This window comes from Pseudophryne corroboree, chromosome 5 (assembly GCF_028390025.1).
Source record: "Pseudophryne corroboree isolate aPseCor3 chromosome 5, aPseCor3.hap2, whole genome shotgun sequence".
NCBI lineage: Eukaryota > Metazoa > Chordata > Amphibia > Anura > Myobatrachidae > Pseudophryne > Pseudophryne corroboree.
Genome location: NC_086448.1, coordinates 307,822,493 through 307,850,366, shown reverse-complemented (window position 1 = coordinate 307,850,366; position 27,874 = coordinate 307,822,493). Strand labels below are relative to the sequence as shown.

Here is a 27,874-nt window from a genome sequence, read left to right as displayed (position 1 = left end):
TGTGTACGCTCGTCCGGGCACAGTATCCTAACTGAGGCTTGGAGGAGGGTCATAGGGGGAGGAGCCAGTGCACACCAGGTAGTCCTAAAGCTTTCTTTTTGTGCCCAGTCTCCTGCGGAGCCGCTATTCCCCATGGTCCTTACGGAGTTCCCAGCATCCACTACGGACTACGAGAAATAGAATTATCGGTAAGTAAATTCTTATTTTTGAGTTTTACACCAGGGTAGAGAGTGCAAGTACCCTGTAGAATAGTTAATAGCATCAGAGGCGTTTCTAGAGAGGAAGAGACCCGTGTGCAGACTCTGTGTGGGGGCCCCCTCCTCACTGCAGCTGTTACCGCTGTCAGCACTGAGACTCTGGCACAGTGACAGAGTCTACAGCGCATGCACAGGACTCCGTAAAAATGGCCACCGCAACATTTTTTTGGAGTCCTGCGCAGTGGCGGAACTAGCAAGCAGTGGGCCCAGGTGCGGCAAAATGCTTTGCCCCCCCTCCTCCCTCATCCCATCCAAGTCCACCCCCTCACACCCGGGGGGGATCTGGTGAGGGGGACCTGCTCCGACCAGAGAAATGGATACCTAGCAACAGTGTCGTAACTAGACATTTTAGCGATGTGTGCAAGAAACGGCATCGGAGGCCCCCCTCTATGTAAAACAGGGGCAGTGCGCGCCGTAGATGTGTGCAAAAAATATAGGGGCGTGGCTTTGTGGGGAAGGGGTGTGGCCACAAAATAATACCAATTCATATAACCGTGCACAGTAGTCTCCATTATTCAAATTACGCTGCACAGTAGCACCACTACACCAGGTAGAGCCCCTTTTACACCTTACAGCTGACAGATTCCCCTTTTTACACATTACGGCAGACAGCATCCACCTTTTACACATTACGGCAAACAGCGTCCACCTTTTACACATTACGGCAGACAGCGTCCCATTTTTACACATTACGGCAGACAGCGTTCCGTTTTTACACATTACGGCAGACAGCGTACCATTTTTACACATTACGGCAGACAGTCCCCTTTTTTACACATTACGGCAGACAGCGTCCCCTTTTACACATTACGGCAGACGGCGTCCCATTTTTAATACATAACTGCAGACAGCGTCCACTTTTTACACATAACGGCAGACAGCGTCCCCCTTTTTACACATTACGGCAGACAGTGTCCCCTTTTTACACATTACGGCAGACAGCGTCCCCTTTTTACACATTACAGCAGACAGATTCCCCTTGTTACACATTTCGGCAGACAGTCCCCTTTTTTACACATTACGGCAGACAGTGTCCTGTTTTTACACATTACGGCAGACAGCGTACCATTTTTTACACATAACGGCAGACAGCATCCGTTTTTACACATTACGGCAGACAGCGTCCCGTTTTTACACATTACGACAGACAGATTCCCCTTTTTACACATTACGGCAGACAGCGTACCATTTCTTACACATAACGGCAGACAGCATCCGTTTTTACACATTACGGCAGACAGCGTCCCGTTTTTACACATTACGGCAGACAGCGTACCATTTTTACACATTACGGCAGACAGATTCCCCTTTTTACACATTACGGCAGACAGTCCCCTTTTTTACACATTACGGCAGACAGCGTCCCCTTTTACACATTACGGCAGACAGCGTCCCCTTTTTACACATAACGGCAGACAGTGTCCACTTTTTACACATAACGGCAGACAGCGTCCCCCTTTTTACACATTACGGCAGACAACGTCCTCTTTTTACACATTACGGCAGACAGCATCCCATTTTTACACATTACGGCAAACAGATTCTCCTTGTTACACATTACGGCAGACAGCATCCCCCTTTTTTACACATTACGGCAGACAGTGTCCCCTTTTACACATTTCGGCAGACAGCGTCCCCTTTTTTACACATAACGGCAGACAGCGTCCGTTTTTACACATTACGGCAGACAGCGTCCCTCTTTTTACGCATTACGGCAGACAGCGTCCCCTTTTTACACATTACAGCAGACAGAATCCTTTTTTTACACATTACGGCAGACGGCGTCCCCCTTTTTACACATTACGTCAGGCAGCGTCCCCCTTTTTTACACATTACGGCAGACAGCGTCCCAATTTTTACACATTACGGCAGACAGCGTCCCCTTTTCACACATTACGGCAGACAGCGCCCCCTTTTTACACATAATGGCAGACAGCATCCCCCTTTTTACACATTATAGCAGACAGACAGAATATATAGATATACCCTTTCCTGGTACTCCTAGCTGGTGTCTACCTGGGTTAAAAAAAAAAATTAAGAGTGTCCCCTATAGTTTTTGAAAGCTAGTGTTTGCATCCTTTGAATGTAAAAAAACATGTGTGGCTCCTTTATTTGTATAAAACATATGTGGCCCCTTTAGTTGTAAAAACCCAATTGGATTATGCATTAGTACCCCCCCACACACACAAACACACACACACACACACACACACACACACACACACACACTCCCCCATGCTGTTTGCAAATAATCCATCTGAAATGTTTCATTTCCTTCCATACAATGTGATTGAGCACAACAGCACGAAACACGCCCACAACACGTAACTATTTCATGGTCACCACCCTGTTACCACCCAGAAACAAAGAAAGACCAATCCATACGCACCAGCTATTTCCACCTGATACCTACAGCACATGCGCCGTTGCTAATTTCTTACTTTGGCGCATGCACGGTATGCTTAAATCCCCAAGATCCAAATCAGGCCCAATGTATTTAATATTACTTTTTGGGCACTCAGTATATTTGCTATTGGACAACAACAATGGAGTAAAAAGTCCTTCATTTTTTGGGGGGGGGTTTATTTGTTGTACAAATGTTCTCACTGTTTATTTGTTGTACAAATTTTCTCACTGTTAATACCTATAAATCTGGCCGATCCTATTGTGTTACAGGTCCACTGCTGTGTTTAACCTCAGTGTTGTCTCCTGCCAATGTTCTGCTTTAAACTCACATTCTGTATAAGGATTTCTACATGTTTTACACCATATTTCTGTATCTGCTATCTGCAGTATGTGCTTGTTCCTGAGCAATAGTCTGTATTTTCAGGCCTGTCTTTCCAGTATAGAAATGTTCGTGATCAGCATGTACAGTGTCATGTGGGGGAATATTCCTAGCGTTACGCCAGACAAGATTAACTAAGAAACTAAAAATAGCATCCATGGCTTCTGAATCATGTCTAGTGTCCTGCTCAACCTTCTTTTACAGAATGTGTGTCATGCATACACCAAAACTTACTAAGTCCGGGATCCCAACAGCTGGGATATCATACTGAATCCCGGGGACGGACTGGAGGCCAAAATCGGCCCTGGCATGCGCATGTGTGCACTCCGCTAAAGGGGGCAAGCAGACACTAGTGCTGGATCGTAATGCGAGTCAAGGGGTAGACTTGCGGCACGCCCCCCTTTTCATGGAAATAGAAATGGGTGTGGGGAGCTTCCACAACAGAGAGCCAGAGGCTGCACTGCGCACGGCCTTCCCGGCACTCTGATTGACAGGACCGGCCCACCAGCCCATCGGCCCTTCTGGTATTTGCCAGTAGTGGCAGATGGGCAGTCCGGCCCTGCTGAATCCCCTTCTAGGCATGTTAATACACAAAAATGTAATTATAAGCATATATAATATAATCTCACCAATACTGTGTCTTAGCAACATAAAGTGGTGTTTGATGGTAAAAAGAGCGGTGGATTTTGCAATCTTGGGGGTAATTCTGAGTTGATCGCAGCAGCAAGTTTGTTAGCAATTGGGCAAAACCATGTGCACTGCAGGGGGGGGGGGGGGGCAGATATAACATTTGCAGAGAGAGTTAGATGTGGGTGGGTTATTTTGTTTCTGTGCAAGGTAAATACTGGCTGCTTTATTTTTACACTGCAATTTAGATTTCCGTTTGAATAGACCCCACCCAAATCTAACTCTCTCTGCACATGTTATATCTGCCCCTCCTGCAGTGCACATGGTTTTGCCCAACTGCTAACAAAATTCCTGCTGCGATCAACTTGGAATTACCCCCCTTGAGCTTATTTTTCCTACAAGAAAACCTTGCTTGGCTTTAGTCTTGTCCCACATAAGTGCAAGTACAAACCATGGTACCCCTATATGCCCGTAGCTGCAAATTGCAAGCCTCATGCTTAATTGAATCTATGCCTTACAGTAAAAAGTTTGACATTAGGGGACAAAATTAATTTAAGTGTATTTCCATCAGGACATATCTGTTTACCTACAGCAGTAATATCTCACTGACCTCAATGAGATGCATGCTAAACCAAGTGAGGATTCCAGCCCAAGTAACCAAATGGTATCAGCATGAGAGAGATAACCAAGGTTTGAATAGAACATAAGGCGCATAAACCTCTGGTCAGGGACATAAGGAGTTAACAATAAGAGAGAGGCATGTTTGTTCTGTTGAGAGGCAGGCAGTTAGGTTTTAGGATTATTGTAGCGTCTCAGATGTTGGCTTTATTTCAGTGCAGGGAACCACCAGTGGTATGGCATCCATCTTGCTGCAGGGGTGCACTACCATTCAATGCACTGGTCAGGCTGATTTCACCTAACTGCGGCCAGCAGCACCTTTTAGCAGAGAGAGCGCAAATAGTGCATTGGCATGGAGATTGGACACCTTTATACTTGCTTAAAGGGATAGTTGGCCATTGCAAGTTGTAATTTCACGCTTGCCCTTGACATTGGGATAGTTGGCCCTCACAAATTGGGACATAGTTTGCCTAAGACAAGTGGTCGCTGAAGGTCGCTGCTCTTTCTTTTGCCACCATGCTTCTGTTGTAGCAAATAAAGCTTTCCTTTATTTTTGAATGGCACATTTTGTCTCATGTCGTTGTTACTATTATTTGGGACTTCTGACATCTGACGATATAGTTGATTGGCAATGGAATCTCGCAGCTGATTTAATCTGCCCCTAAATACCCTTCACAGCTGGTGTGTGTGTGTGTGTGTGTGTGTGTGTGTGTGTGTGTGTGTGTGTGTGTGTGTGTGTGTGTGTATTATTTACATTTCTCAGAAGTGCAAATTTCCACTAGAACGTAGCAACCAACCAACCAGATCTTTGCCTTCATTGTCTGCTATACAGATTAAAGAAAGTTCGGCTGCAATATATCACTTTACTCATGTCAGCAGTTTTACTAAATTCTTGTGGCTTTTTTAAATAGAAAACAACGTCATAATCCAAGATTTAGCAAACGCTGCAAAGGACAGGTTTTGCGGCTGCACAAGTTGGGGGACAAATGTCACTCTTTAATTATTTGTGCCTGCCAACATTACCAAAGAGAGCACATTTTGACTTTAGTTTGATACAGATTGAAAATGGAGAGGGCTAGAACCAAGGTTTGCAGTACCGGGAAAAGGGACGGAGTGCTTCAAAAGTTGCATAGGCCCTCACAGTGAATGGGCACCTAGGAATAAATATATATCTTAACCCCAGTTTAACACCTTCTTTCCCCCAACTCAGAAGATATATAAACAAATAGCAGGTTTTTTTAAGTCATCACTTTTTAACTTCATCTGTAGGTCTATTCCATTAACATTGACAGGTTCCCACAGAGTCATGAAAACCATTTCTGTAGGATGTATGGAGGATGAAAATATATTTTCATTTCCGTATGCAGTGAAACTGACAAAACGTGTCAGAGACAGAAGGGCTGACAGCGGTACAACAGAGAAAGATTTGCTCTTGGCATGGGGCGCATCCAGGCCTTCTAATAGTTAAAAAAAAATGTAACCTTTAAACCTTTATTTCCTTATATATATATATATATATATATATATATATATATATAATTCCACAAGCAGATGGCACTCAGAGACTGTATCCTTTGCAAAACGACACATGTATTGAGAACTGTCAAACGTTTTTGGGGCGTCCGCCCCATCCTCAGGACAATACAATACCTACAGCAACAGACAACATAATTTACTCACCTAAAAACCAACACCAAACACCCGTTTCCCGCTCCACGCCGCGCTACAGCTCCCAGTTCACCGGAAGTATCCCCAGCCGCACTTCCGGGTTCACGTCCACCGTTGCCATAGGAACCGCTCTGTATGTGTTCCACCAGCCAGCTTCCTGAGTTCCACACCGCCAGCAGGAAATCCCAGTGTCAGGGAGATCCAAGAGCTGCAGAGGAGGGGAAATACATAAAAATACATACAGTATACAGTATATAACATACAGGTTAAAACCATAAGTAATCACAAGGTTAGCTACTGGTACAGAGCAACATGAAGACATATATCAATATACCGAATTCTAAGTCTGACTATTGGAACATCTGAAAATATTACATTAAACTATTCCAATTCATTTTGTCATTCAGACCAAAAGGTTTAGTAGTACCTAAACGAATGATCCCCTGAGATTCTTTCAGAAGTAGTTTTTTGGCCCGATCACCTCTACGCAGGGTCTCAGGAACATGATCGATCATATAGTATTTCATAGCTACGAAAGAATGTCCAGCCTCTTTAAAATGTCGAGATACCAGCTGGTCTATATTCTTGCCCTTAAGAGTCATGCTAATTGCAGACTTATGGGCATTCATCCGTTCCTTAAATTAATGGGTCGTTTGACCGATGTAATATTAGCCACAAGGGCATTCGATGATATAAATTACATGAGTGGTATTACAAGTTAGGACAAATCTGATATATTAGATTTTATCACTATGCGGATGTTTAAACTTTTTGCAGGCTAGCATAAAATTACAAGTAGTGCAATTATTGCACCTGTAACATCCTGGCGGTTCGGTGTACACATTAGGATGTCTACTTACACCCATATCAGAAATATCAGCATGAACTAGTCTATCCTGGTGATTGCTACCCCGTTTGAAAGCCACTAGTGGTTTTTTATTGCTGAAAATGGGACGTTCTTTGTCTGTACTGACAATTGGCCAAACAGACGTAGCCCTTCGAATTATTGAACTGGCTGTAGTAAAATCACTAACCCAGTGGATAACATTATCTACCTAACGTTTAACTGGGCTAAGTAGACTGGTCCTATCCATTTCAAGAACTTTATTCTTTTGTTCATTGAGGGTAGAGGGATTGTACCCTCTTTCAATGAACTTAGTAATGAGTCCATCTAGTGCATCAGGGAGAAAAGAAGGGTCACTAATGATGTGTGCATAGCGCATCTGTGCATGTGTGCATAGCGCATTTGCGACAATAGGAGACCTTTTTTTTAATGCCGGAGGGTGATGGCTAGAGGCCCTCAAAAAGGTATTCCTATCAGTGATTTTAGAGAAAACCCCTGTTTCGGTTTTACCGTCAGTCACCACAACCTGTACATCAAGGAAGTTAGCATTACCCATGCTGTAACTGTAAGTAAACTTAATAGATGAAACTAAACCATTGATATCAGTCATCAACTTCAAGAAGCTGTCTCCCCCTACCCGGTCCACAATAAAAACACATAGTCTATGTACCGGGTAAAAAACATAATTTGTCTACTGATGTTACGGTCACCAAAAAACATTTCTGCCTCCTGTAAGGGCATATACACGTTCGCATAAGAGGGGGCCAGTGGAGACCCCATGGCACACCCTCTCAGTTGCAGAAAAAAAGAACTGTCAAATAAAAAATAGTTTCTACTCAGTGTAAGTTCCGATAAGGTCAGGAACAGAACATGATCAAAACTTGGTGTGGGGAGATGCTGTTCAAGGAATCTTCTCATTGCTACCATCCCACCATAATGTGGGATAGACGTATATAGGCTACACACGTCTAGGCAGCATAGCAATGTTCCAGATGGTACATTCCCAATATCCAGTAATTTGTTCAAAAAAGTTGTTGTGTCCTTGAGAAAGGTTTGTTGTTTACACAATAACGGGTGGAGGATACTGTCCAAAAGTTGCGATGTAGGCTGCAAGAGAGTCACGGGTTGATATAATCTGCCTACCGGTCGATTCCATTGGGTTCTTATGAATTTTTGGCAGTGTAAATAACACTGGCACCTTAGGATGTTGCACACACACCACCTTTTGGGGAATTTTGTTCTCCCTCTGCGCAGTCTTCAGAATTTCAAAAAGTTCTTTCTGGTACAAGATGGTGGGGTCTCTTCCCAATTTCATATACACCTCCCGATCCTCCAGTTGACTGACTATTTCAGATATATTTTTGTTGAGGTGCTGGATAACACTAGCTGTGGCCGGAAGGTCCGAAAACCTGGACCAGGGCCGTGTGGTTGAGAGCCCACCCTTCTCTCCCTCAACCACACCTCAGAGCCCCTATCCGAGCTTTGCACTGAACCAGGTTTTTTTTACCTGGCTGCAAAGCACTTTCTCTGAGGCTGGATGGCATTTCTTTAACCCTCTACAGGGAAGTTGTGACCAGGGAAATACTGCATTCCCTGGTGAAACTAACCCTGTCTCACCACACATCCCCCCTTCGCTACTCCACAAGTGGGGAAGCGCCTTGTTCCCTTCGAGGAGTCAGACATCCTTGTGGTCTGTCAAATTTTCTAGACAGAACATCAGCATTTTTATATTGAGCCCCATGACAGTGCTCCACTCTGAATTTATATTGTTGTAGAGTTAAAAACCACCTAGTGACCCTGGGATTAACCTCTTTGTTGTGGTGCATCCATCTCAGTGGTGCATAATCGGTGACCAGGACAAATTCTTGTCCCAATAAGTAATATTTTAAGGTCTCAACGGCCCATTTTATGGCAAGGCACTCCAACTCGACTATAGCATAACGAGTCTCCCTTGGCAAGAGCTTTATGCTGAGGAAAAGTACAGGCTTTTGTTCATTGTCCATTATTTGTGATAGGACAGCACCGAGTCCAGTGGTCGAACCATCTGTTTGTAGGAGGAACGGCCAAGTGAAGTCTGGTGCCTGAAGAACTGGATGAGTACATAGCGCCATTCTCAGGTCCTCCCAGGCCCTCTCAAGTGGAACAGTCCATACTATATTCTCGGGACAAGTCTTTTTCAGGGAGTCAGTCAACGACAGGACTCTTGCAGCAAAGTTCTGGATAAACCTCCTGTAGTATCCTAGTAACCCCAAGAAGGTCCGCATCTGTTTGTTAGTGCTGGGTTTTGGCTAGGACCTAATTGCCTCTACTTTTTTTAATAGGGGTTTGACTTCACCTCTGCCAATGACATACCCTAAGTAATTGGCTTCTGACAGACCAATATGGCATTCTGCAGGATTGGCAGTAAAGCCGTATTGCCTGAGGGTATTTAGCACCTTTTGTAGTTTATCCAGATGACTCTCCCAGTCGGTACTGTAAATTACAATATCGTCGAGATATGCGTTGAAACGTTGCCGGTGCTCCATGAAGTCCAGATGGCAGTACCAGATACTGGTAGAGACCATCAGATGTAGAGAAGACAGTTTTCTCTTTTGCTGCTTTACTTAAGGGTATCTGCCAGTATCCTTTAGTTAGGTCTAGTGTTGTGAGATACTTGATACTGGCTAGGTTTTAGACCAATTAATCCACTCTGGGAAGCGGGTAGGCATCAAACCTAGAGACTTAATTAAGGCGTCTGAAGTCGTTGGGGAACCTCAATGTCCCATTGGGTTTGGGTACTAGGACTATCAGACTAGACTAGTCACTTTTTGATTCCTCACTTATACACAACTTTAACATTTGTTGCACTTCAGCCTTTACTGCCTATCTCTGAGCCTCCGGGGTGCTTTACTACTACCCATTCAGGGGTGTGAATTTCATGTTCCACTAAGGTGGTCCGCCCAGGAATGTCTGAGAAGACATCTTGATTCTTTCGGACTAGGGCTTCGGCCTCCTCCCTCTGAGTAGACGACAAGGTCTCGGCAAATGGGACGTCCGAACTCCCTAATACACTGGCGAGGAGGGTTGGAGTAGGTACCTCCTGCCAAGGTTTCAGCAGATTAACATGATCTATCTGTTCAGTGTGACGTCTCCTAGTTGTCTAACTCGATAGCACATTGGGTCTACAGCCTCCACAACTTCATATGGACCTCTCCAGTGAGAAAACAGCTTACTCTGCTGAGTGGGGACAAGGACTAATACTTTGTCCTCTGGTTGGAATTCTCGAACTTCCGCTGTAGCATCATAGGCTCGCTTTTGTCTGGCTTGAGCTTTTATGAGGTTTTCGTGGACATTTGGGCCAATTTGGTGAAGTCACTGGTAAAGTTTATTTACAAACTCCACAGAATTGGATTCCTCTGACTGCTGTAGTTCCCAGCCCTCTTTTAATATGTCCAGAAGTCCACAAGGTTGTCTCCTGTACAACAGCTCAAAGGGGCTGAAGCCAGTTGATGACTGCAGGACCTCTCAAATGGCAAACATCAGGTATTGAAGTACAGGTACATCATCCCATTCCCGCTTGTTGTCCAAGACGGCCCTTCGGATCATTGTTTTAAGAGTCCGACTAAAGCGCTCTACCAATCCATCCGTTTGTGGATGATAGACGGAGGTGTGGAGGCTAAAAATCTCTATTTTGCGGCAGAGTTCTGTAAAAATTTGAGACGTAAAGGGGGTCCCCTGGTCCGTTAGGATCACCTTAGGAAACCCCAAATGAGTAAACAGCAACAACAGTTCTTTAGCAATAGTTACTTTTTTATGTTTCGCAGCGGGATGGCCTCTGGGTAGCGAGTGGCATAATCCATTATGACTAGCACGTACTTTTGCCCTTCTTTGAATTGTCCAGAGGGCCTACCAGATCCATAGCAATCCTGTCGAAAGGCACCCTAATGACAGGCATTGGAACAAGGGGGGCCCTGAGAGGAGGCTTTGGACAGGTTCTCTGGCAAATGGAGCAACGTTGACAGAACCTTTTTACTTCAGCGGTTACCCCCAACCAAAGAAACGCAGAAGTACCCTCTCACAGGTTTTCTCTTCTCCGAGGTGGGCATCCCAGGGATAAGTATGGGCAGAACGCAGGACCAATGGTACATGTACTTGAGGCACTAAGCTGTTCCAGCCTATACTCATCTTTTTCCGTCACCCTATATAGTAGCTCGTTTCTTTGAATGCAAAAAGGAGTCCCATCCGGAGGATAAGTGGCTTTAGCGACGCCATTCACCTCAACAAGCTGTGACCGTATGTTGTCAAGGGCAGTGTCATTTAATTGATCCCGACCAAAGTTTTGCAAATCGGTGTCAAACGGCAATTCTCCAAGTCCCGGTCAGGAGCGCTGTCAGGCTCAGGGCAAAGCCCAGTAGACGGATCTCTCCCCAAGAATTGCAGCTGGCAGGAGGGACAACCCTTCAGAAAATTGAGAGGTATAAAAGCTCGGGCCGATGGCTGTCATTACTTCATGACAGCTGCTCCTTAAGCCAATCCTGATTCGAACTCTTGGAAATCTCTAGGTGGGACCATGGATGCACAATACTTCTACAGAGCCTGGAACTCTCTGTTACCCTGGGTAACACAGCCTCAAACATAAGTGTCAATTCACTGCCTGTATCTACTAGGGCAGGAAATTTGCAACCCCCTGATACAACTGGTTACCACAACAGGGGAGGCCATGTAGTCAGTGGAACCATGGTACAAAAACCCGGGTAAGCTGGCCCCAAACTGGCAGAGCTACAGTCCATTGTCTCGGCTTTTTTAGGACAATCTCGTCTCACATGCCCTGGTTCACCACATTCATAACAATTTATGGGGCTTTCGTTATACCCATCTACACGGCTGGGTCCTTCAAGAGGAGGTGAGCGCCAGCAAGGTGCCGGTTTTACCGACCTGCGGGGCCCTAGGCTCCTATTTAGGGTTTCTAGCCATATTGACTGCAGCTTCATACCATTCTATAGAGAGGGCCAACGCATCCAGCGACTGGGGATCCTGGTGAAGTACCCAGTCTGCATCTCTTATCCCAGTAAACATACACATTGATCTATGGCTTCAATCTCTACCACCTGCATAGCAGTATGAGCTTCTGGCTGCATCCAGTTTCTGACATAGCAGGAGAGCTCAGCCAGCTGCTTTCCAACCTGATACCCCTGGACACAGGTCCCAGTCCCTGAAGCACTGTGCTTTACCCACTGCAGGCCAGAATGGCCGTTTTGACTTTCTCATAATTAGCAGCTTCATTATCTGGCAATATGCAAAAACAGAAGAAATAAACAAGTATTTCAAGGCTGCAGGCAGCTGTGCAGATAATAGGAATAGTCAGTCCCAAAGATGCATAAATACAGAAAACAGAGGAAAAAACACAGCGCTTCTTTGAGGAAAGATTATACTACACAATGGAAGTGAAAATGTATTCATATGTTTTTATTTAAACTTGTTATATAAAAAGACACACATATATAGTATAAATTAAAAGCATCAATGAAAAATGTTTATCGTGAATTAGTTGCACACGTAGCAAAAAAAGTTAATAAAAAGATAAAAATGCATCTGTAGAGCATGAAAGAGTGGAAAAAATATAGTCAAGCCTTAAATTGGAGTCCACATCCACAGTGTTGTGGTGAGATAGGACTGTCCTGTTCCTTATTATGACCTTGATGGAGGTATTCCAATGGAGAGTCGTGGGTGAAAGGGTCTTGATAGGTTCCCAATTTTAGGGCTGGGTTCCTGTGTCCAGCTGATTTTGCAGAGCTGTATTTAGAGGAGTCCCCGAACAGCGATGTAGTAGTAGCTGCACCAGAGGAGGTCCTTGATATTCACCATTAATGTCCATACATACTTTCAAAGGTCTGATCCAGGTCACATAGAAGCATAAGATTTGAGTAGAAATCCAAGTGGTATCTGGGGTGCCACGCGTTTCACTGGGGGGGGTTCCCAGCTTTTTGAAAAAGGCTTTACACTCGGCGGTGTTCCCCACCCCTGACCCAGATAAATAACTTGGGTTGGCAGCTAGCTATTTTACCAGTCACTCAGTCATTGTTCTGATTACATTACCAGAAACACCTATCACACCTCAAACAATGGACTCGCATATGTGATACAAATGGTATTTAGCTAGCACAGCTGCCTGGCTCTCTCTCCTGTCACACACTATAGCTACTGCTGTCCTTCTATAGTCACACAATATGGCAATGGTCTTTATAGCTCCATACCACATGATACACCTATGTTCTGGTGTATATACATAGACAGGGCCAAGAATTAAAAAGTACATTATACTGTGAGAAACAAGTGATAAATAAAAAGGTTCTCAGTCCAGGTCCATCTCGTTTTGTCACACCTGCTATTCACAGACTATTACATTTACTCCGATGTCTATATTACCTATCTCACACACACACACACACACACACACACACACACACACACACACACACACACACACACACACACACACTTACAGGATGGAACCAGAGTACCTTTAGGAAACCCATGTGCACACAAGGAGAACCCAAATTTCAAGTAACTCTTCTGGACTCCTGGGACAGCAGACCCGTCTTCCAGATCCTGCCAGCTTCATCTGTGAAGAGGGCGGTTCAGGGGCTTGATTATTCATTGGAAATCACATCATGGCCTGCAATGCTGCAAATCACAGCATTGTATAGCAGGAGACAAGACAATGTAGTCATGATTCAGTGCACCATGTCACTCACCCCTTCCATTTTGATGTCACCCACCTGGATCTCCTGGACAGAACATTAATAAAAATAGGTAAATATGGGTTCAAATGACGAAACTTTGTGAGCACGGTTCAGATTACAACATTTGTGCAGCAATAATTGAATGATCTCACCAAATATACCAAATCAAAAGGAAAAATCTATTTCACTGCCTGTTAGTTTGGGGTTTATTGCGTGTAGCACTCAAATACCTGGCAGCTATACTTTAACACTGTGATTTACAGTTTGACAGCTCGTTTCCCCTCCCAACTTTAAATATGTCCCATAATAAATTTGTCCCTATCTTGTTGTATAGGATGGGTCTGCCAAGGTGTGAAATTGCACCTTCCAGCTGGGTTTACCCTAATCATGCATTTATCCTGCACTTATTTTGAAAGTAAATGAGAATAATAAGTCACAAATCACCTCTGCGGAAACCTTGTGTAATTTAACGTTATAGCAGTGGTATATTGCCATAAATCCATGTTGATCAAGTCTTTAGAGATAACATTAATGGATACTAATATTTTATTAACACTAATACCAAACCATCTTTTTTACAGGTCTTCAAAAACATTAACAATGAAGACACATCACATGCGCAAGGTAGCCGCAGGCTCATCAGTTTTACGCTGTCTGGTAAATATAAATATGTACTTCTGATGCATGTACATTTGTTATATTGTTACAATTCATTTTGTTCATTTTGATAATTGTATTATTCTCCATGGCAATTACCATTAATGCTTTCATGACTGATTGTGCATTAGTCTGTCTTGGCACCTATATTATTTGGCATGCTTGGGGAAATGTGTCAAACCTGTATTTATCACGGACAAAGTGTACAGAGAATAATGATCTTTAAATGTTTGCTAATATAAAAGGTGGAACATACATTTTGATTGTAAATCTCTGTGATTAAATCCATCCTTTATCTTAAATAGTTTTTTGTTCGATTCCTGAATTTATAACAGCAATTTCATGAACCTGGGGAACATTTCTGTATTTTACTTATCATTCCTTTATCTAGCTCCAGAAATTCAGATGCACTTTACATTTGGGAACAAAATAGTAAAAAAGAGACTGGGTAGTGATAGACAAACATGTAGATAGAGGGCCTTGCTCGCATGTTTACAGTATATATACTTTATTTACAATTTTTTGATATTGTGTATAAAATACCAGCACGTTGAAAGTGGCAAAACAAACATGGAAGGATCAAAAACATATTGTATAATCCTTTATGACCCATTGCATGTTTCCGATTTATCCCAGTGATGACAGTAGTGTAATCAGGCCCTAAGTAACCCCCAAAAAATATGGTTTGATCATTTAGACCCAATGTCCATCCTAATGGACACTGATTTGCTAGCGTTGTAGCTCGTACGCCAAAACATTGCAATTCGTTCTAATTCGATATTTTGCTACTGTAGCAACTCCAATTACTGTTCGCATAACAATTTTGCAAAATTAGATTGCTAAAGTACGTCATGGGATACTCACCTCATGGCGATCTTTCTGGGCAAAGCCATCTTTCAAACTTACAGCAACCATTACAAGCCAGTGCTGCCATCTGCTGGAAATTGTTCACAGTATTTTCAAACATTTAAATGGACATTGGGATTTGAATGGCAGCCATTATCACAATACAGTCCATGACTACGCCATACTTTTTTTTTTTTTTTTAACAATGTCCATTTAAATGGACAAGGGGGCATTAATGGTTAAAGGATAATTAGCTAAAAAAAAAACCTGTTTCTATTTTTTTTTTACTCTTACCTTTCCATATACATCAAAAGCTACTGTATGTTTCTTCAGAAATCAATTATTTTAATGGCATACTGTATTTATGCTAAATGCCAATCTAAGTACAAAGTCAAAGACTTGGATCAATAAATAATATGCTACCTAATTAGCTGTAACTTATGCTGTAGCAGACTTTTCGAACCTCCTAGAATATATAACATAATTATGTTCACTTTTAGAAAAAATATAAATATTTATAGTCTGAAAATGTGTAAATAAATGCCTCATAAATATAATGGTTTCAAAAATTATTTTAATATGTTGTGATTAGTAATACAAAAAGATCATTTAGGTTATATATTATCTGCAGTATCTGTGGCTTATATAGATAATCATCAAATAGTGTTAGATACATTGAAATTAACATGCTGTTAGAAGTATTTATGCAAAAAACATTGTAATGAATTATAAAGTACTGCAAATTGAAAATAAAATACAAATTTTAAGCAAAAAGCTAAGTTTTCTTTTCGGTATGAGTCTTACGTACATTACATTGTAAACATTAACATCATAGTACAATATGAAACAGCTCAGCTTTTGTTAACTTCAGTTACATAATGTCTGCGTCACAGAGATCTGAATTATAATGCAGGCTACTTTTGTCCGTGAGCAAATGTTCTTTGGAAAGGCAATGATTCCCGCAGCAAGCTTTGGGGCAGATTTAACAGTGAGTGATATTCTTATTACAGTATCACTTATTACGAATGATAAATGGTGCTCTAGCGAATCAGCTTCTGTCATGTGTTCGATTGGCTGGAGCACCATTTATCATTTGTAAAGAGTGATAACAAGAATATCGATAAATCTGCCCCAGCTGGGTATATACTTGCCCAATCCTCAGCAGAACAGACTGCAGATCAGAGAGTTTGTACAATCCTACTGCAGACCTGCTCGCAGATTCTACATCCAATCCTCACTACACACTTGTCCAGTTTGTCAGCAGACCAATCTGTGGGGCAGATGTATTAACCTGGAGAAGGCATAAGGAAGTGATAAACCAGTGATAAATGCAAGGTGATAAACACACCAGCCAATCAGCTCCCATATGTAAATTAACAGTTAGGAGGTGATTGGCTGGTGCATTATCACCTTGCACTGCTTTCTCACTGGTTTATCACTTCCTTATGCCTTAATACATCTACCCCCATGTCTGCTGAAACATTTAAGTGGCTGTCACTCACACACAAATTTACTTCATAAGCGGCAGTGCTACATGGCACATTAACATATAGAAAAAATGCTGGAAAAATATGCATTCGCCTGTGCAGAAAGGTGGGTTTATTAATGAGAAATGTAATTATTCTTAAGGGTGAAAAAGGGAAGGTTGAGAATTAACAACATAATTGTTAGATGGGGACAAGATTTAAGGTTTCCAAAAAAACTAAACTGCCCCCATAGGGGCATAACCACCCCTGTGCTGTTTGAGCTGGCATTGGTTAAAAAAAATACAGAAAACAGAACATGTAGGGGTCACCCATATTTAATGAACCAGCACCGGGCTCTTGGAGCTGGCACTGGTTCTAAAAATACAAGGAACAAAACAAGTAGGGGTCCCCTGTATTTTCGGAACCAGCACTGGACTCCACTAGCAGGGGGTAATGCCACAGCCCAGTGACACACTTAACGGGGTCCCACAGTTGAAGCATTAAGCCCCATAACTAGTCAGCCCAGGCCGAAGATTCCTGGGGAAATGGGGACCCACTGACTGTTGGTGCTGAGTTGATAGTCCACTAGTGAAATAATAATATTGTCTTTTACATGAGAACTACAGGTACCAGCAAGCCTCCCCTGCATGCTGGTACTTAGAGAACCACAAGTATCAGCCGGAAGGGCATGAAGGCCCTGCTGGTACCTATAGTCCCCTGAAAAATAAATGTTAAAATAAAGACAGGACACCGAATAGTTTATTAGCCAGCACCTTAGCTTGGGGGGCGGCGGCCTTTAAGCTCTTTTACATGGCTGCTGTCTTGCCAGGACTTCCCCAGCATTCAAATGGGAAGTCGCACCCGCCACTTTTATACATACCACCCGCACCCGAACTCTGGAGGGGTTCCAGCTGCCCAGAAATCCCTCACAGAGCATGGTACTTGGATTGTGGAATGGTGCCCACATCCAGAAAATAAAACATTAAGCTCAGGCATGCTTGCCCTACTGTCGCACCTAGTGGCTTGCTGTCATCACTGGCCCTGTATATGCCTGAAATATTACATATACTGTACTGTATGTAGTGCTAAGTATGCCCCCTTCATGTGCTGTCCACGCTTGCTTGAAAATCAAGCATTTGGAAACCCCCCTCTACAAATCGGGTGTGGATAATTGGATCGACAGTGTCTAGGTCGACAATGTTTGGGCCGACCGATATAGGTCGACAGTCACTAGGTCGACAGGGTTTGAAGGTCAACAGGGTTTCTAGGTCGACATGATCTAGGTTGACAGGTCAAAAGGTCGACATGAGTTTTTCATGGTTTTTTTGTGTCGTTTTCTCCAGTTAGTGCACCGTGTCCCCTCGCATGGCTCGCTTCACTCACCATGCTTCGGGCAAGGTGCCTCGCTGCGCTCGGGACAGGTTACTGTTCCCAATCGTAGTCCACGTGGATTGCTAAGTATGAAGTTCAAAAAAAGAAAAAAAAGGTGAAAAACTCATGTCGACCTTTTGACCTGTCGACCTAGAACATGTCGACCTAGAAACCCTGTCGACCTTGAAAACATGTCAACCTATTGACTGTTGACCAATAATGGTTGACCAAAACATTGTCGACCTAGACACTGTCGATCGTCAGACCGGATCACCTACAAATCTTGCGTTTACCACTGTTGTTTCTGTATGTTCTATGAGTCTTTGATTTTACAAATGTTTTATGTGCTTGTACTTTGCATGCCAGTATATAATGTGGGAGGTGTACTTATCTCCTGGTTAGGGGTCCCTCAGGCTATTTAATTCTCTTACCATTCCAGAACACCAGAGCTAATGCTATGCTACTATTTGGCATACGTAAGCATTTGTTTGGGGCACCAGTGCTTAGAGTCCGCCTCTATCCCCACATTGAGCACTAGTCACAGACATGAAGGTGAAGCAGCTTGTAACTTCTTACATGTGAAGCTTCTTGATGTTCTTCCTCCATGTCAGTGTTATACTATGGGTGTGCTGCTTTTCTGTGATGGCAAAGCCAAATAACACATTTCCAGTCCCAGTAGGAGAGAATGCTGCCATCACCTACCTGCTAAGATAAGCAATGGGAGTGGTGGTACAACATGTTTGGGGGGTGGAGGTGGTATGGTGGCATCAGAAAAGCCCTGGCCTTGCAGGACACTGCTGGCTATATGCAGAAAAAAATACTTTTGCAAATGGAAGTTTGAAAACCATGATGTCTGTCGAGGATCACAGCTGTTATAATATGTTTCAAATCATAGTTGTTGTAATGAAGTAGGCTTGGCATGCCAGTTCATACTGTGATTATCCCTATGGGACCCACTTTAACCTCTGTTAGTTGAGAGTCCTGTCTTTTCCTGTGCCCCGTACTTGTGTGCACTGAAGACTACCATTACTTTGTCCAGGCCTCAGTGTTGCTCCTAGCCAGTGGTGCAAGTATGCGGGTACCCTCGGGTACAGAGTACCCAAAAGAATTTGGCAGCGGGTACGCAGTACCACCTGCCACACACTTTGCCATTGCCACAATTATAATGTGCCACAAAGCAACAAGACCATGGTGCTTGGCAGCATGACTGATCCTCCCACTTTGTCAGGGTTACTGGGAGTGCGACAGTGGCTGTATTTTCCTGTTATAATGGAGGCATTACTATATATTGTTATAAATTGGGGGCATTAAAAATATATTTCTATTATATTGGAGGTATCACTATATATTTCTCTTATACTGGAGGCATTACTATATATTGTTATAAATTGGGGGCATTAAAAATATATTTCTATTATATTGGAGGTATCACTATATATTTCTCTTATACTGGAGGCATTACTATATATTGTTATAAATTGGGGGCATTACAGGTTGAGTATCCCTTATCCAAAATGCTTGGGACCAGAGGTATTTTGGATATCGGATTTTTCCGTATTTTGGAATAATTGCATACCATAATGAGATATCATGGCGATGGGACCTAAATCTAAGCACAGAATGCATTTATGTTGCATATACACCTTATACACACAGCCTGAAGGTCATTTTAGCCAATATTTTTTATAACTTTGTGCATTAAACAAAGTGTGTCTACATTCACACAATTCATTTATGTTTCATATACACCTTATACACACAGCCTGAAGGTCATTTAATACAATATTTTTAATAACTTTGTGTATTAAACAAAGTTTGTGTACATTGAGCCATCAAAAAACAAAGTTTTCACTATCTCACTCTCACTCAAAAAAGTCCGTATTTCGGAATATTCCGTATTTCGGAATATTTGGATATGGGATACTCAACCTGTACTATATATTTCTATTATACTGGAGGCATTAGTATATATTTTTAGCCTTGCCTCCAGAATTCCCCCAAAGAGGGGCTGTGTCATGTGGCCACGCCGCTAGTGTCATGTGTTGTGATGGGGCTACTCCCACTAGCAGCATGTGGCACGCCCCATCGCAACACATGACAACGCCCATTTTTCATTACTCAGTACCCATAAGAAAATATTTCTACTTGCACCAATGCTCCTAGCCTTTAGCTGCTCTGCTACTCACCTGAAACTGCCCTCTGTCCGCACTGCTGAGGTTGTTGGCTGGAAGACTTTTCTGCTGTTGTTCCCCTCACTAGCTTTATTGGATTGTGGTGATAGACAACTGTTAGAGTTGTCATACTTTACTTACCTTTCCAGTGTGCTTTGAGAAGTGAAAGGGGCTCTGCTAATGGTGCCATCATGTCTGTGTACTTGCTGTCCAGCAGTGGCATCTGCTCCCTGGCATCATCAGTTGCTGTTCTGATACTCCATGACTTCATTGCTGCTGGGAATAGGTGCATCTTCTACCAATTTTGTGTGTGTGCAGATTTATAGAAGAGAATACCTTATACTGCCTGTTGTGTAACGTGGATAATTCAGCTGCCCTTTACATCATCTGAGTACCTGGCTGACTTCCTGGTGAGCCGACAACTGATGAGCAATTCAAACGTTAATGATGAGCAACTTAAACTTTCTCTGACTTTCCTAATTTCCACTGGCACATTGCCCTTTGATGGTGTGCCAGTGGAGGTGGAAGTTTAGAAATTGTTTTGTTATCCATACCTCTGTGTCTGGAGCGTTGATTGTTATGATTCCGAAACTTGGTAAGGACATTCTCAAGGCTGAGTCTTACAGGCCTATCTTCTTGTTATCTATAGTATAGTCAAAGGCCAAATTTTGCACCCCGACCAGACTGTGTTTATGCCTAGGATTTCTATCACTCAAACTTTGTTTTCTCACCTTTAGATGTCCCATGAGGCTTAGGAGGGGGCAGTGGTGGTATCCCTGGGTGCAGCCAAGGCCTTTGACTCAGTGGAGTTGGGCTACTTGTGGCAGGTGTTTGTGAAATTTGTCCAGGCCCAAAATTTCTACAAATGTTTCCGGCTGCTGTACTCACCACCGACTGTTCAAGTGTGTATTTATGGACATACTATGGTTCCATTTGGTAGGGGTACCAGCCAGCACTGCACACTCTTCCTTGTGCTATTTGATTTGACATGTTTAATTCCTGCTTATGATACCACAGTTCTTTATGCTGATGCTATATTTCTGTTCTTGGCTGATGCTGGTAGTTTGGTGGACAGTCTACTTTAGTGTGATTGATGTTATTTGGTACCTTCTCTGGTTTTAGATTTAACTGTATCCAATATATTATCTCTTTGTGGATCTCTCCCTGCCCGGCCATCTTCACTCTGTCACCTTCAGCTAAAGCCTCTGACCATTTCTTGCAAAATCTAGACATATTATAGCTTGTTTTAAACAGAAAGCTCCCACCTGGAAGAGACCAGCCCTATCATTTGTGTGCATAATTAATTTTGTTAAGATAGTCATCCATCCCAAGTTTTTGTACATACTCCAGCACTCTCTGGTCTATATCTCTGACAAAGATGATCTTCTCATTTGTGTGGAGAGAAAAAAGTCATTCTCAAGCTTTGTACTCTCTGTAGGTCTCTTCTTTTGCCAAATTCCAAACTTTATTACATGGCCTCTCATTTGGTGTAATGGGTGCAGGACTCGCAGGGTAATATGCTAGTGGTTTAACTTGCTGAGCTGATGCTCTTCTGCTCTTAGCTACTTACAGGTAATGATGATGGTTAATAGATGCACATCGATTGCTCCACTTATTTGGAATGCTTATAATGTGGCTGCCTTCTGTGACTGGTATTGACACTGGTTCCTTTTGGATAGATTCTGAATATGGGTATGGGATTGTATCAAGATAATTGCTCCTATGGTTCTGTCTTTGGACCTTGTAAACTTGCCTTTTTTTGGGCCTTGCTATAGAATTTTTTTATTATTTATAAATGTAAGTATAGTTTTTCTGTGTTGGCAAATTATATAATTTTGAGGGAATAGCTAGCACTTGGTATTCCCTTTCCCCATAAGTGGAAGGCTGTAGTCAGTGATACAGCTGTTCATGAAAGGTATCTATACACCAGTAGAAATTATATCCTTAAATATCATAGGCTGTTGCACCTCTAGTGTCACTCTAGATTTGGCTTACATTGTGGTGGTGATGATGACTGTGTCTAGTTCCCTTGGGACTCCTGGGATATCTTCGCTCACACACCTTATGTATTAGACTCTCTTTTTACTATTGCTTGCATTGTGGAAGACATTGAGCCTAATTCAGATCTGTGCAAAACCACACGCCCTGCAGGGGGGCAGATATAACATCTGCAGAGAGAGTTAGATTTGGGTGGGGTATATTGGAAGACGAGGAGACGCACAGACGCAGTGAGACGCAGACGCAGTGAGGACCCAGAACCGGAAGTGACGGCTGCTGGTTGCCGGGCGCCAGGGAGCATGAGCAGGATGCGCTCATGCAGGTCGGAGGGGGATCGGTGCTGTGAGCCGTGTGCTGTGAGCCGGTCGGAACCCAGGAGACGGGAGCGGCCTGGGAGCGCACCAAGTGAAGGAGAAAGCCGGGCACCGGGGTTGATCATCAGGGGGGAGCCGAACAGCAGATCCACCAGTGGAGGAGGCATCAGAGCAAGGTGCCGGGAGAGAAAGCAGCGGTGGTCTGACTGAGGCTGGAGTAGGGCTGCTGGAAAGAGCCAACCAGGCTCTTATATTCTCTGGAATATTACCTATGCCACGCGCTAGTCCAGGAAGGCAGAGTGAGATTAGGGAGGTAAATGTGTGGCTCAGGGACTGGTGTAGTAAACAGGGGTTTGAGTAAAGAGGGGTTTGTGTTCTTAGAACACTGGGCGGACTTCTCAGTCAGGGGCCATCTTTTTTGTTGCGATGGATTGCACCTGAATGAGGTGGAGGCAGAGGTGCTGGGGGGAAGGATGGTTAGAAGGTTGGAGGAGATTTTAAACTAGGTGCCTGGGGGAGGGATTAGAAAGAATTAGTGGGACAACTAGAGAACGAAGAATAGGGGGATGGATAAAGTATAATGGGGGTGGAGAGGGGGGAAGGAGAAAAATAGTCAGCAATGGTAATTTAAGGGAAACCCAGGTTCCTAAGGAAACGTTATCTACAACAAACTTGCGGATCAGGGAATTACTAAACTTAAGTGTATGATTGCAAATGCAAGAAGCCTAACAAGTAAAATGGGGGAGTTAGAGACAATTGCACTTAACGATCAATATGACATAATAGGCATTACAGAGACATGGTGGGACAATTCTCGCGACTGGGCGGCAAATATTTAAGGGTACACCCTCTTCAGGAGAGATAGGACTGATAAAAAGGGAGGGGGTGTTTGTCTTTATGTTAAACCATCCTTAAATCCATATCTAAAGGAGGTCATTTATGAGGGGACTGGAGATAACGTAGAGTCATTATGGGTTGAAATTTCGAGTGGGGGTAAAGATACAAAAAAACTTTTAATAGGGACATGCTATAAACTGCCAGATATTAGTGCGTCTGATGAATTAGTACTCTTGCAGCAAATCAAAAAAGCTGCAGGAATGGGGGATGTCATTATTTTTGGGGACTTTAATTACCCGGACATAAACTGGAACACCGAAACAGTAAATACAGCTAGTGATAACAAGTTCTTAAACATGCTAAAAGATCATTACTTGTCCCAGGTAATCGTGGAACCAACTAGGCAAAGGGCTATACTGGACCTAGTACGAACTAATAATGAGGAAATAATAACAAATACTAAAGTAGGGGAGACCCTAGAAAATAGCAATCACAGTATGATCACATTCGATATCAGCTTCCAAAAACAACAATATAAGGGTTTAACTAAGACTTTTAACTTTAGGAAAGCTAATTTCATATTGCTGAAACAAGCAATGAAGGACATCAATTGGGAAATTGTATTTCATGGTAAGAATACTGCTGAAATGTGGGACATTATTACAACTGCGCTCATTAAGTACACTCATGTGTATATTCCCAAAGTCAACAACAACAGGAGTAGGAAATTCAAACCGATGTGGCTTAATAAGAAGGTCAAGGAACAAATTGATTAAAAAAAGGCGTGCTTACAAAGCATTTAAGTCTGACGGAACGGGGGAATCATTCCAGTTCTACAAGGAATGTAACAAAAAATGCAAAAAAGCAATCAGAGCAGCTAAAATAGATAACAAAAAACAAATCGCAGGGGAGAGTAAAACAAACCCCAGAAAGTTCTTTAAGTATATAAACGGTAAAAGGTTAAAAAGGGAGACTATTTGGCCTTTAAAGGGCGAGTTGGATGTCTTGATTAATGATGATAGGGTAAAAGCAGAGTTATTTAATACATTCTTTTCATCAGTATTCACGAAAGAGAACAGGTTGACGAGGGTACAGCATAACATAAACTATAATAGCGACCCGTTGCTTGGTACTTGGTTAAAAGAGGGAGTAGTCCTGGAGAGCCTAAGTAAAATTAAGATAAATAAATCTCCTGGGCCGTAGGGACTCCACCCCAGGGTTCTTATGGAACTTAACGTAGAGATATCGAGACCTCTATAATTGATTTTCAGTGAGTCAATTAGATCAGGAATGATACCAAAGGACTGGCGTATAGCAGAGGTAGTCCCAATATTTAAAAAGGGTATTAAAACGCACCCCGGGAACTATAGACTGGTAAGTTTGACATCTATAGTGGGGAAAATACTAGAAGGTATATTAAGGAATAGCATACTAGAGTACTTGGATACCGCCAAGGTTATTACTAAGAATCAGCATGGCTTTGTGAAGGACAGGTCATGTCAAACTAACTTAATAAGCTTCTAAGAGAAAGTGAGCGATAATATTGATCAGGATAAAGCAGTGGATGTGATCTTTTTGGACTTTGCTAAGGCCTTTGACAAAGTTCAACATGGGAGACTAATTCTCAAACTAAGAGAGCTTGGGGTAGGAAATACTATTTGTACTTGGGTGAGTAATTGGCTGTTCAATAGGTAACTGCGAGTGGGGATTAATGGGATGTACTTTGAATGGGCTTCAGTACTCAGTGGAATACCACAGGGTTCAGTACTCGGGCCATTGCTGTTTAACCTATTCATTAATGACCTAGGAGAGGGATCGGAAAGCACAGTGTAAATTTTTGCAGTTGATACTAAACTATGTAGTGTAATTAATTCAGACAAGGATGATGAGTCTCTACAGAATGACTTATCTAGACTTGAGGTCCGGGCTTATAAATGGAGACTGAGGTTCAATATAGACAAATGTAAAGTTATGCACTTTGGGACTAAGAACAATCAGGCAGCCTATAAACTAAATGGGTAAAATGTAGGGGTAACGGTAGTTGAAAAATATTTGGGAGTGCTCATCGATAATAAACTTGGTATCAGTACGCAATGTCAAAATGCAGCAACAAAAGGTAATAAGGTGTTAGCATGCATAAAACGGGGTATGGAGACAAGGGATGAGAGTGTAATCCTGCCTCTGTATAAATCATTGGTGCGGCCACACCTGGAATATTGTGTACAGTTCTGGGCACCAGTGGCGTGCGGTGAGGTCAGAGGCTGGTGAGGCACTACAGCCATAATGTCCGCCGAATCCTGCCGATGACCCCTACCGCCGCCGAGCCAATGCCTGCTACTGCCTCTGAGCCGATGCCTGCTGCCACCGCCAATGGCTTAAAAACTCGCCCACCATCAACTGACCCAGCCCTCTGCCACTAATTTGCATCTCAATCCGATGCCGCCAATGCCCGCTGCCTGCCTGCTCATCATACTTGTGATATATTGTACATTTTTATAGAAAAAAATTAAAATTAGTGTTTGGGAAGGGAGTGGGAGGAGGACATGAATGCAATTTTGTTGTCCAGGGCTTCCATTAACTTAATGGAGAAGGGTCTGAATGGGTTAAAAAATGTAAAAAAAAAATGTGTGAGGTCCCCCTTCCTAAGTATAACCAGCCTTGGGCTCTTTGAGCCGGTCCTGGTTGTTTAAATACTGGGAAAAAATTGGACAGGGGTTCCCAGTATTTAGACAACCAGCACCGGGCTCTTAGACCGGTCCTAGTTCCAAAAATACGGGGGACAAAAGATGTAGGGGTCCCCCGTATTTTTAAACCAGCACCGGGCTCCACTAGCCAGGGACATAATGCCACAGCCGGGGGACACATTTATGTAGGTCCCTGCGGCCGTGGCATTACCCCCCCAACTAGTCACCACTGGCCGGGGTTCCCTGGAGGAGTGGGGACCCCTTAAATCAAGAGGTCCCCCCCCTCCAGGCACCCAAGGGCCAGGGGTGAAGCCCGAGGCTGTCCCCAGCACCCCTGGGCGGTGGGTGCCGGGCTGATAGCCATAAGTGTGTATAAAAAAGAATATTGTTTTTTTGTTGTGGAACTACAAGGCCCAGCAAGCCTCCCCCGCTTGCTGGTGCTTGGAGAACCTCAAGTACCAGCATGCGGGGAAATAACGGGCCCACTGGTACCTGTAGTTCTACAACAACAAAAATACCCAAATAAAAACACAACACACACACACCGTGAAAGTAAAAATTTATTAAAACACACTTACACACTCACACATACTTACCTACATCCCACGCCGATCACGTCCACTTGTCCATGTAGAATCCAATAGGTGGTTCCTGTAAAAATGAGAGAGAGATTACTTACCTACATCCCACGCCGGTCACGTCCACTTGTCCAGTAGAATCCAATAGGGCCGGTACCTGTAAAAATGAAAATTATACTTACAAACAAAGTAATCCACAGGAGGAGAGAGAGAAATTAATGAATATTATACACTCGCTGACGCGGGAAGACGTTAGCATAGACAGGGGAGAGTGCTGCTGCTAGCTGGGATGATGGAGCAGGCTCCCCCAATAGTTGTGAGCCTAGTAGCTGTACCCCTAGTAGCTTTGCCACCTGTAGCAGTGCCCCCAGTAGCAGTGCCACGAGTAGTTGTGACCCCTGTAGTTGTGCCCCCAGTCGCTGTGCCCTTTGTAGCTGTGCCCCCTGTAGCTTTGCCCCTTGTGGCTGTGCCCCCAGTAGTTGTGACCCCTGTAGCTGTGCCCGTTGTAGCTGTGCCCCTTGTAGCAGTGCCCTGAGTAGTTGTGCCCCCAGTCGCTGTGACCCCTGTAGCTTTGCCCCCAGTCGCTGTGCCCCCAGTAGTTGTGACCCCAGTCGCTGTGCCCCTTGTAGCTTTGCACCCAATAGCTGTGCCCCCTAGCTGTGCCCCGAGTAGTTGTGCCCCCAGTCGCTGTGCCCCCTGTAGCTTTGCCCCCAGTAGCTGTGACCCCAGTCGCTGTGCACCCTGTAGCTTTGCCCCCAGTAGCTGTGCCCCAGTAGCTGTGACCCCTGTAATTGTGCCCCCAGTTGCTGTGCCCCTTGTAGTTGTGCCCCCCAGTTGCTGTGCCCCTTGTAGTTGTGCCCCCCAGTTGCTGTGCCCCTTGTAGTTGTGACCCACAGTTGCTGTGCCCCTTGTAGTTGTGCCCCCCAGTTGCTGTGCCCCTTGTAGTTGTGCCCCTTTTGCTGTGCCCCTGTTGCTGTGCCCCTTATAGTTGTGCCCCTGTTGCTGTGCCCCTTGTAGTTGTGCCCCTTGTAGTTGTGCCCCTTGTAGTTGTGCCCCTTTTGCTGTGCCCCTGTTGCTGTGCCCCTTATAGTTGTGCCCCTGATGCTGTGCCCCTTGTAGTTGTGCCCCTTTTGCTGTGCCCCTTGTAGTTGTGCCCCTTATAGTTGTGCCCCTTTTGCTGTGCCCCTTATAGTTGTGCCCCTGTTGCTGTGCCCCTTGTAGTTGTGCCCCTTTTGCTGTGCCCCTTATAGTTGTGCCCCTTGTAGTTGTGCCCCTTTTGCTGTGCCCCTTATAGTTGTGCCCCTGTGTCTGTGCCCCTTGTAGTTGTGCCCCTTTTGCTGTGCCCCTTATAGTTGTGCCACTTATAGTTGTGCCCCTTTTGCTATGCCCCTTATAGTTATGCCCCTTTTGCGGTGCCCCTTATAGTTGTGC

At 43.7% G+C, this 27,874-nt stretch overlaps 1 protein-coding gene across 10 annotated transcripts in view; it reads left to right on the top strand.

Moving 5' to 3' along the window:
* HECW1 (HECT, C2 and WW domain containing E3 ubiquitin protein ligase 1) overlaps window positions 1-27,874 on the top strand; it is a 785,299-nt gene that overhangs the window by 527,094 nt on the left and 230,331 nt on the right. For all 10 annotated transcript variants that reach the window (XM_063922467.1, XM_063922469.1, XM_063922471.1 and 7 more), the window contains one exon: window positions 14,103-14,178. In XM_063922467.1, the coding sequence (XP_063778537.1) occupies window positions 14,103-14,178 (76 nt within the window). The remainder of the gene's footprint in view (window positions 1-14,102; window positions 14,179-27,874) is intronic.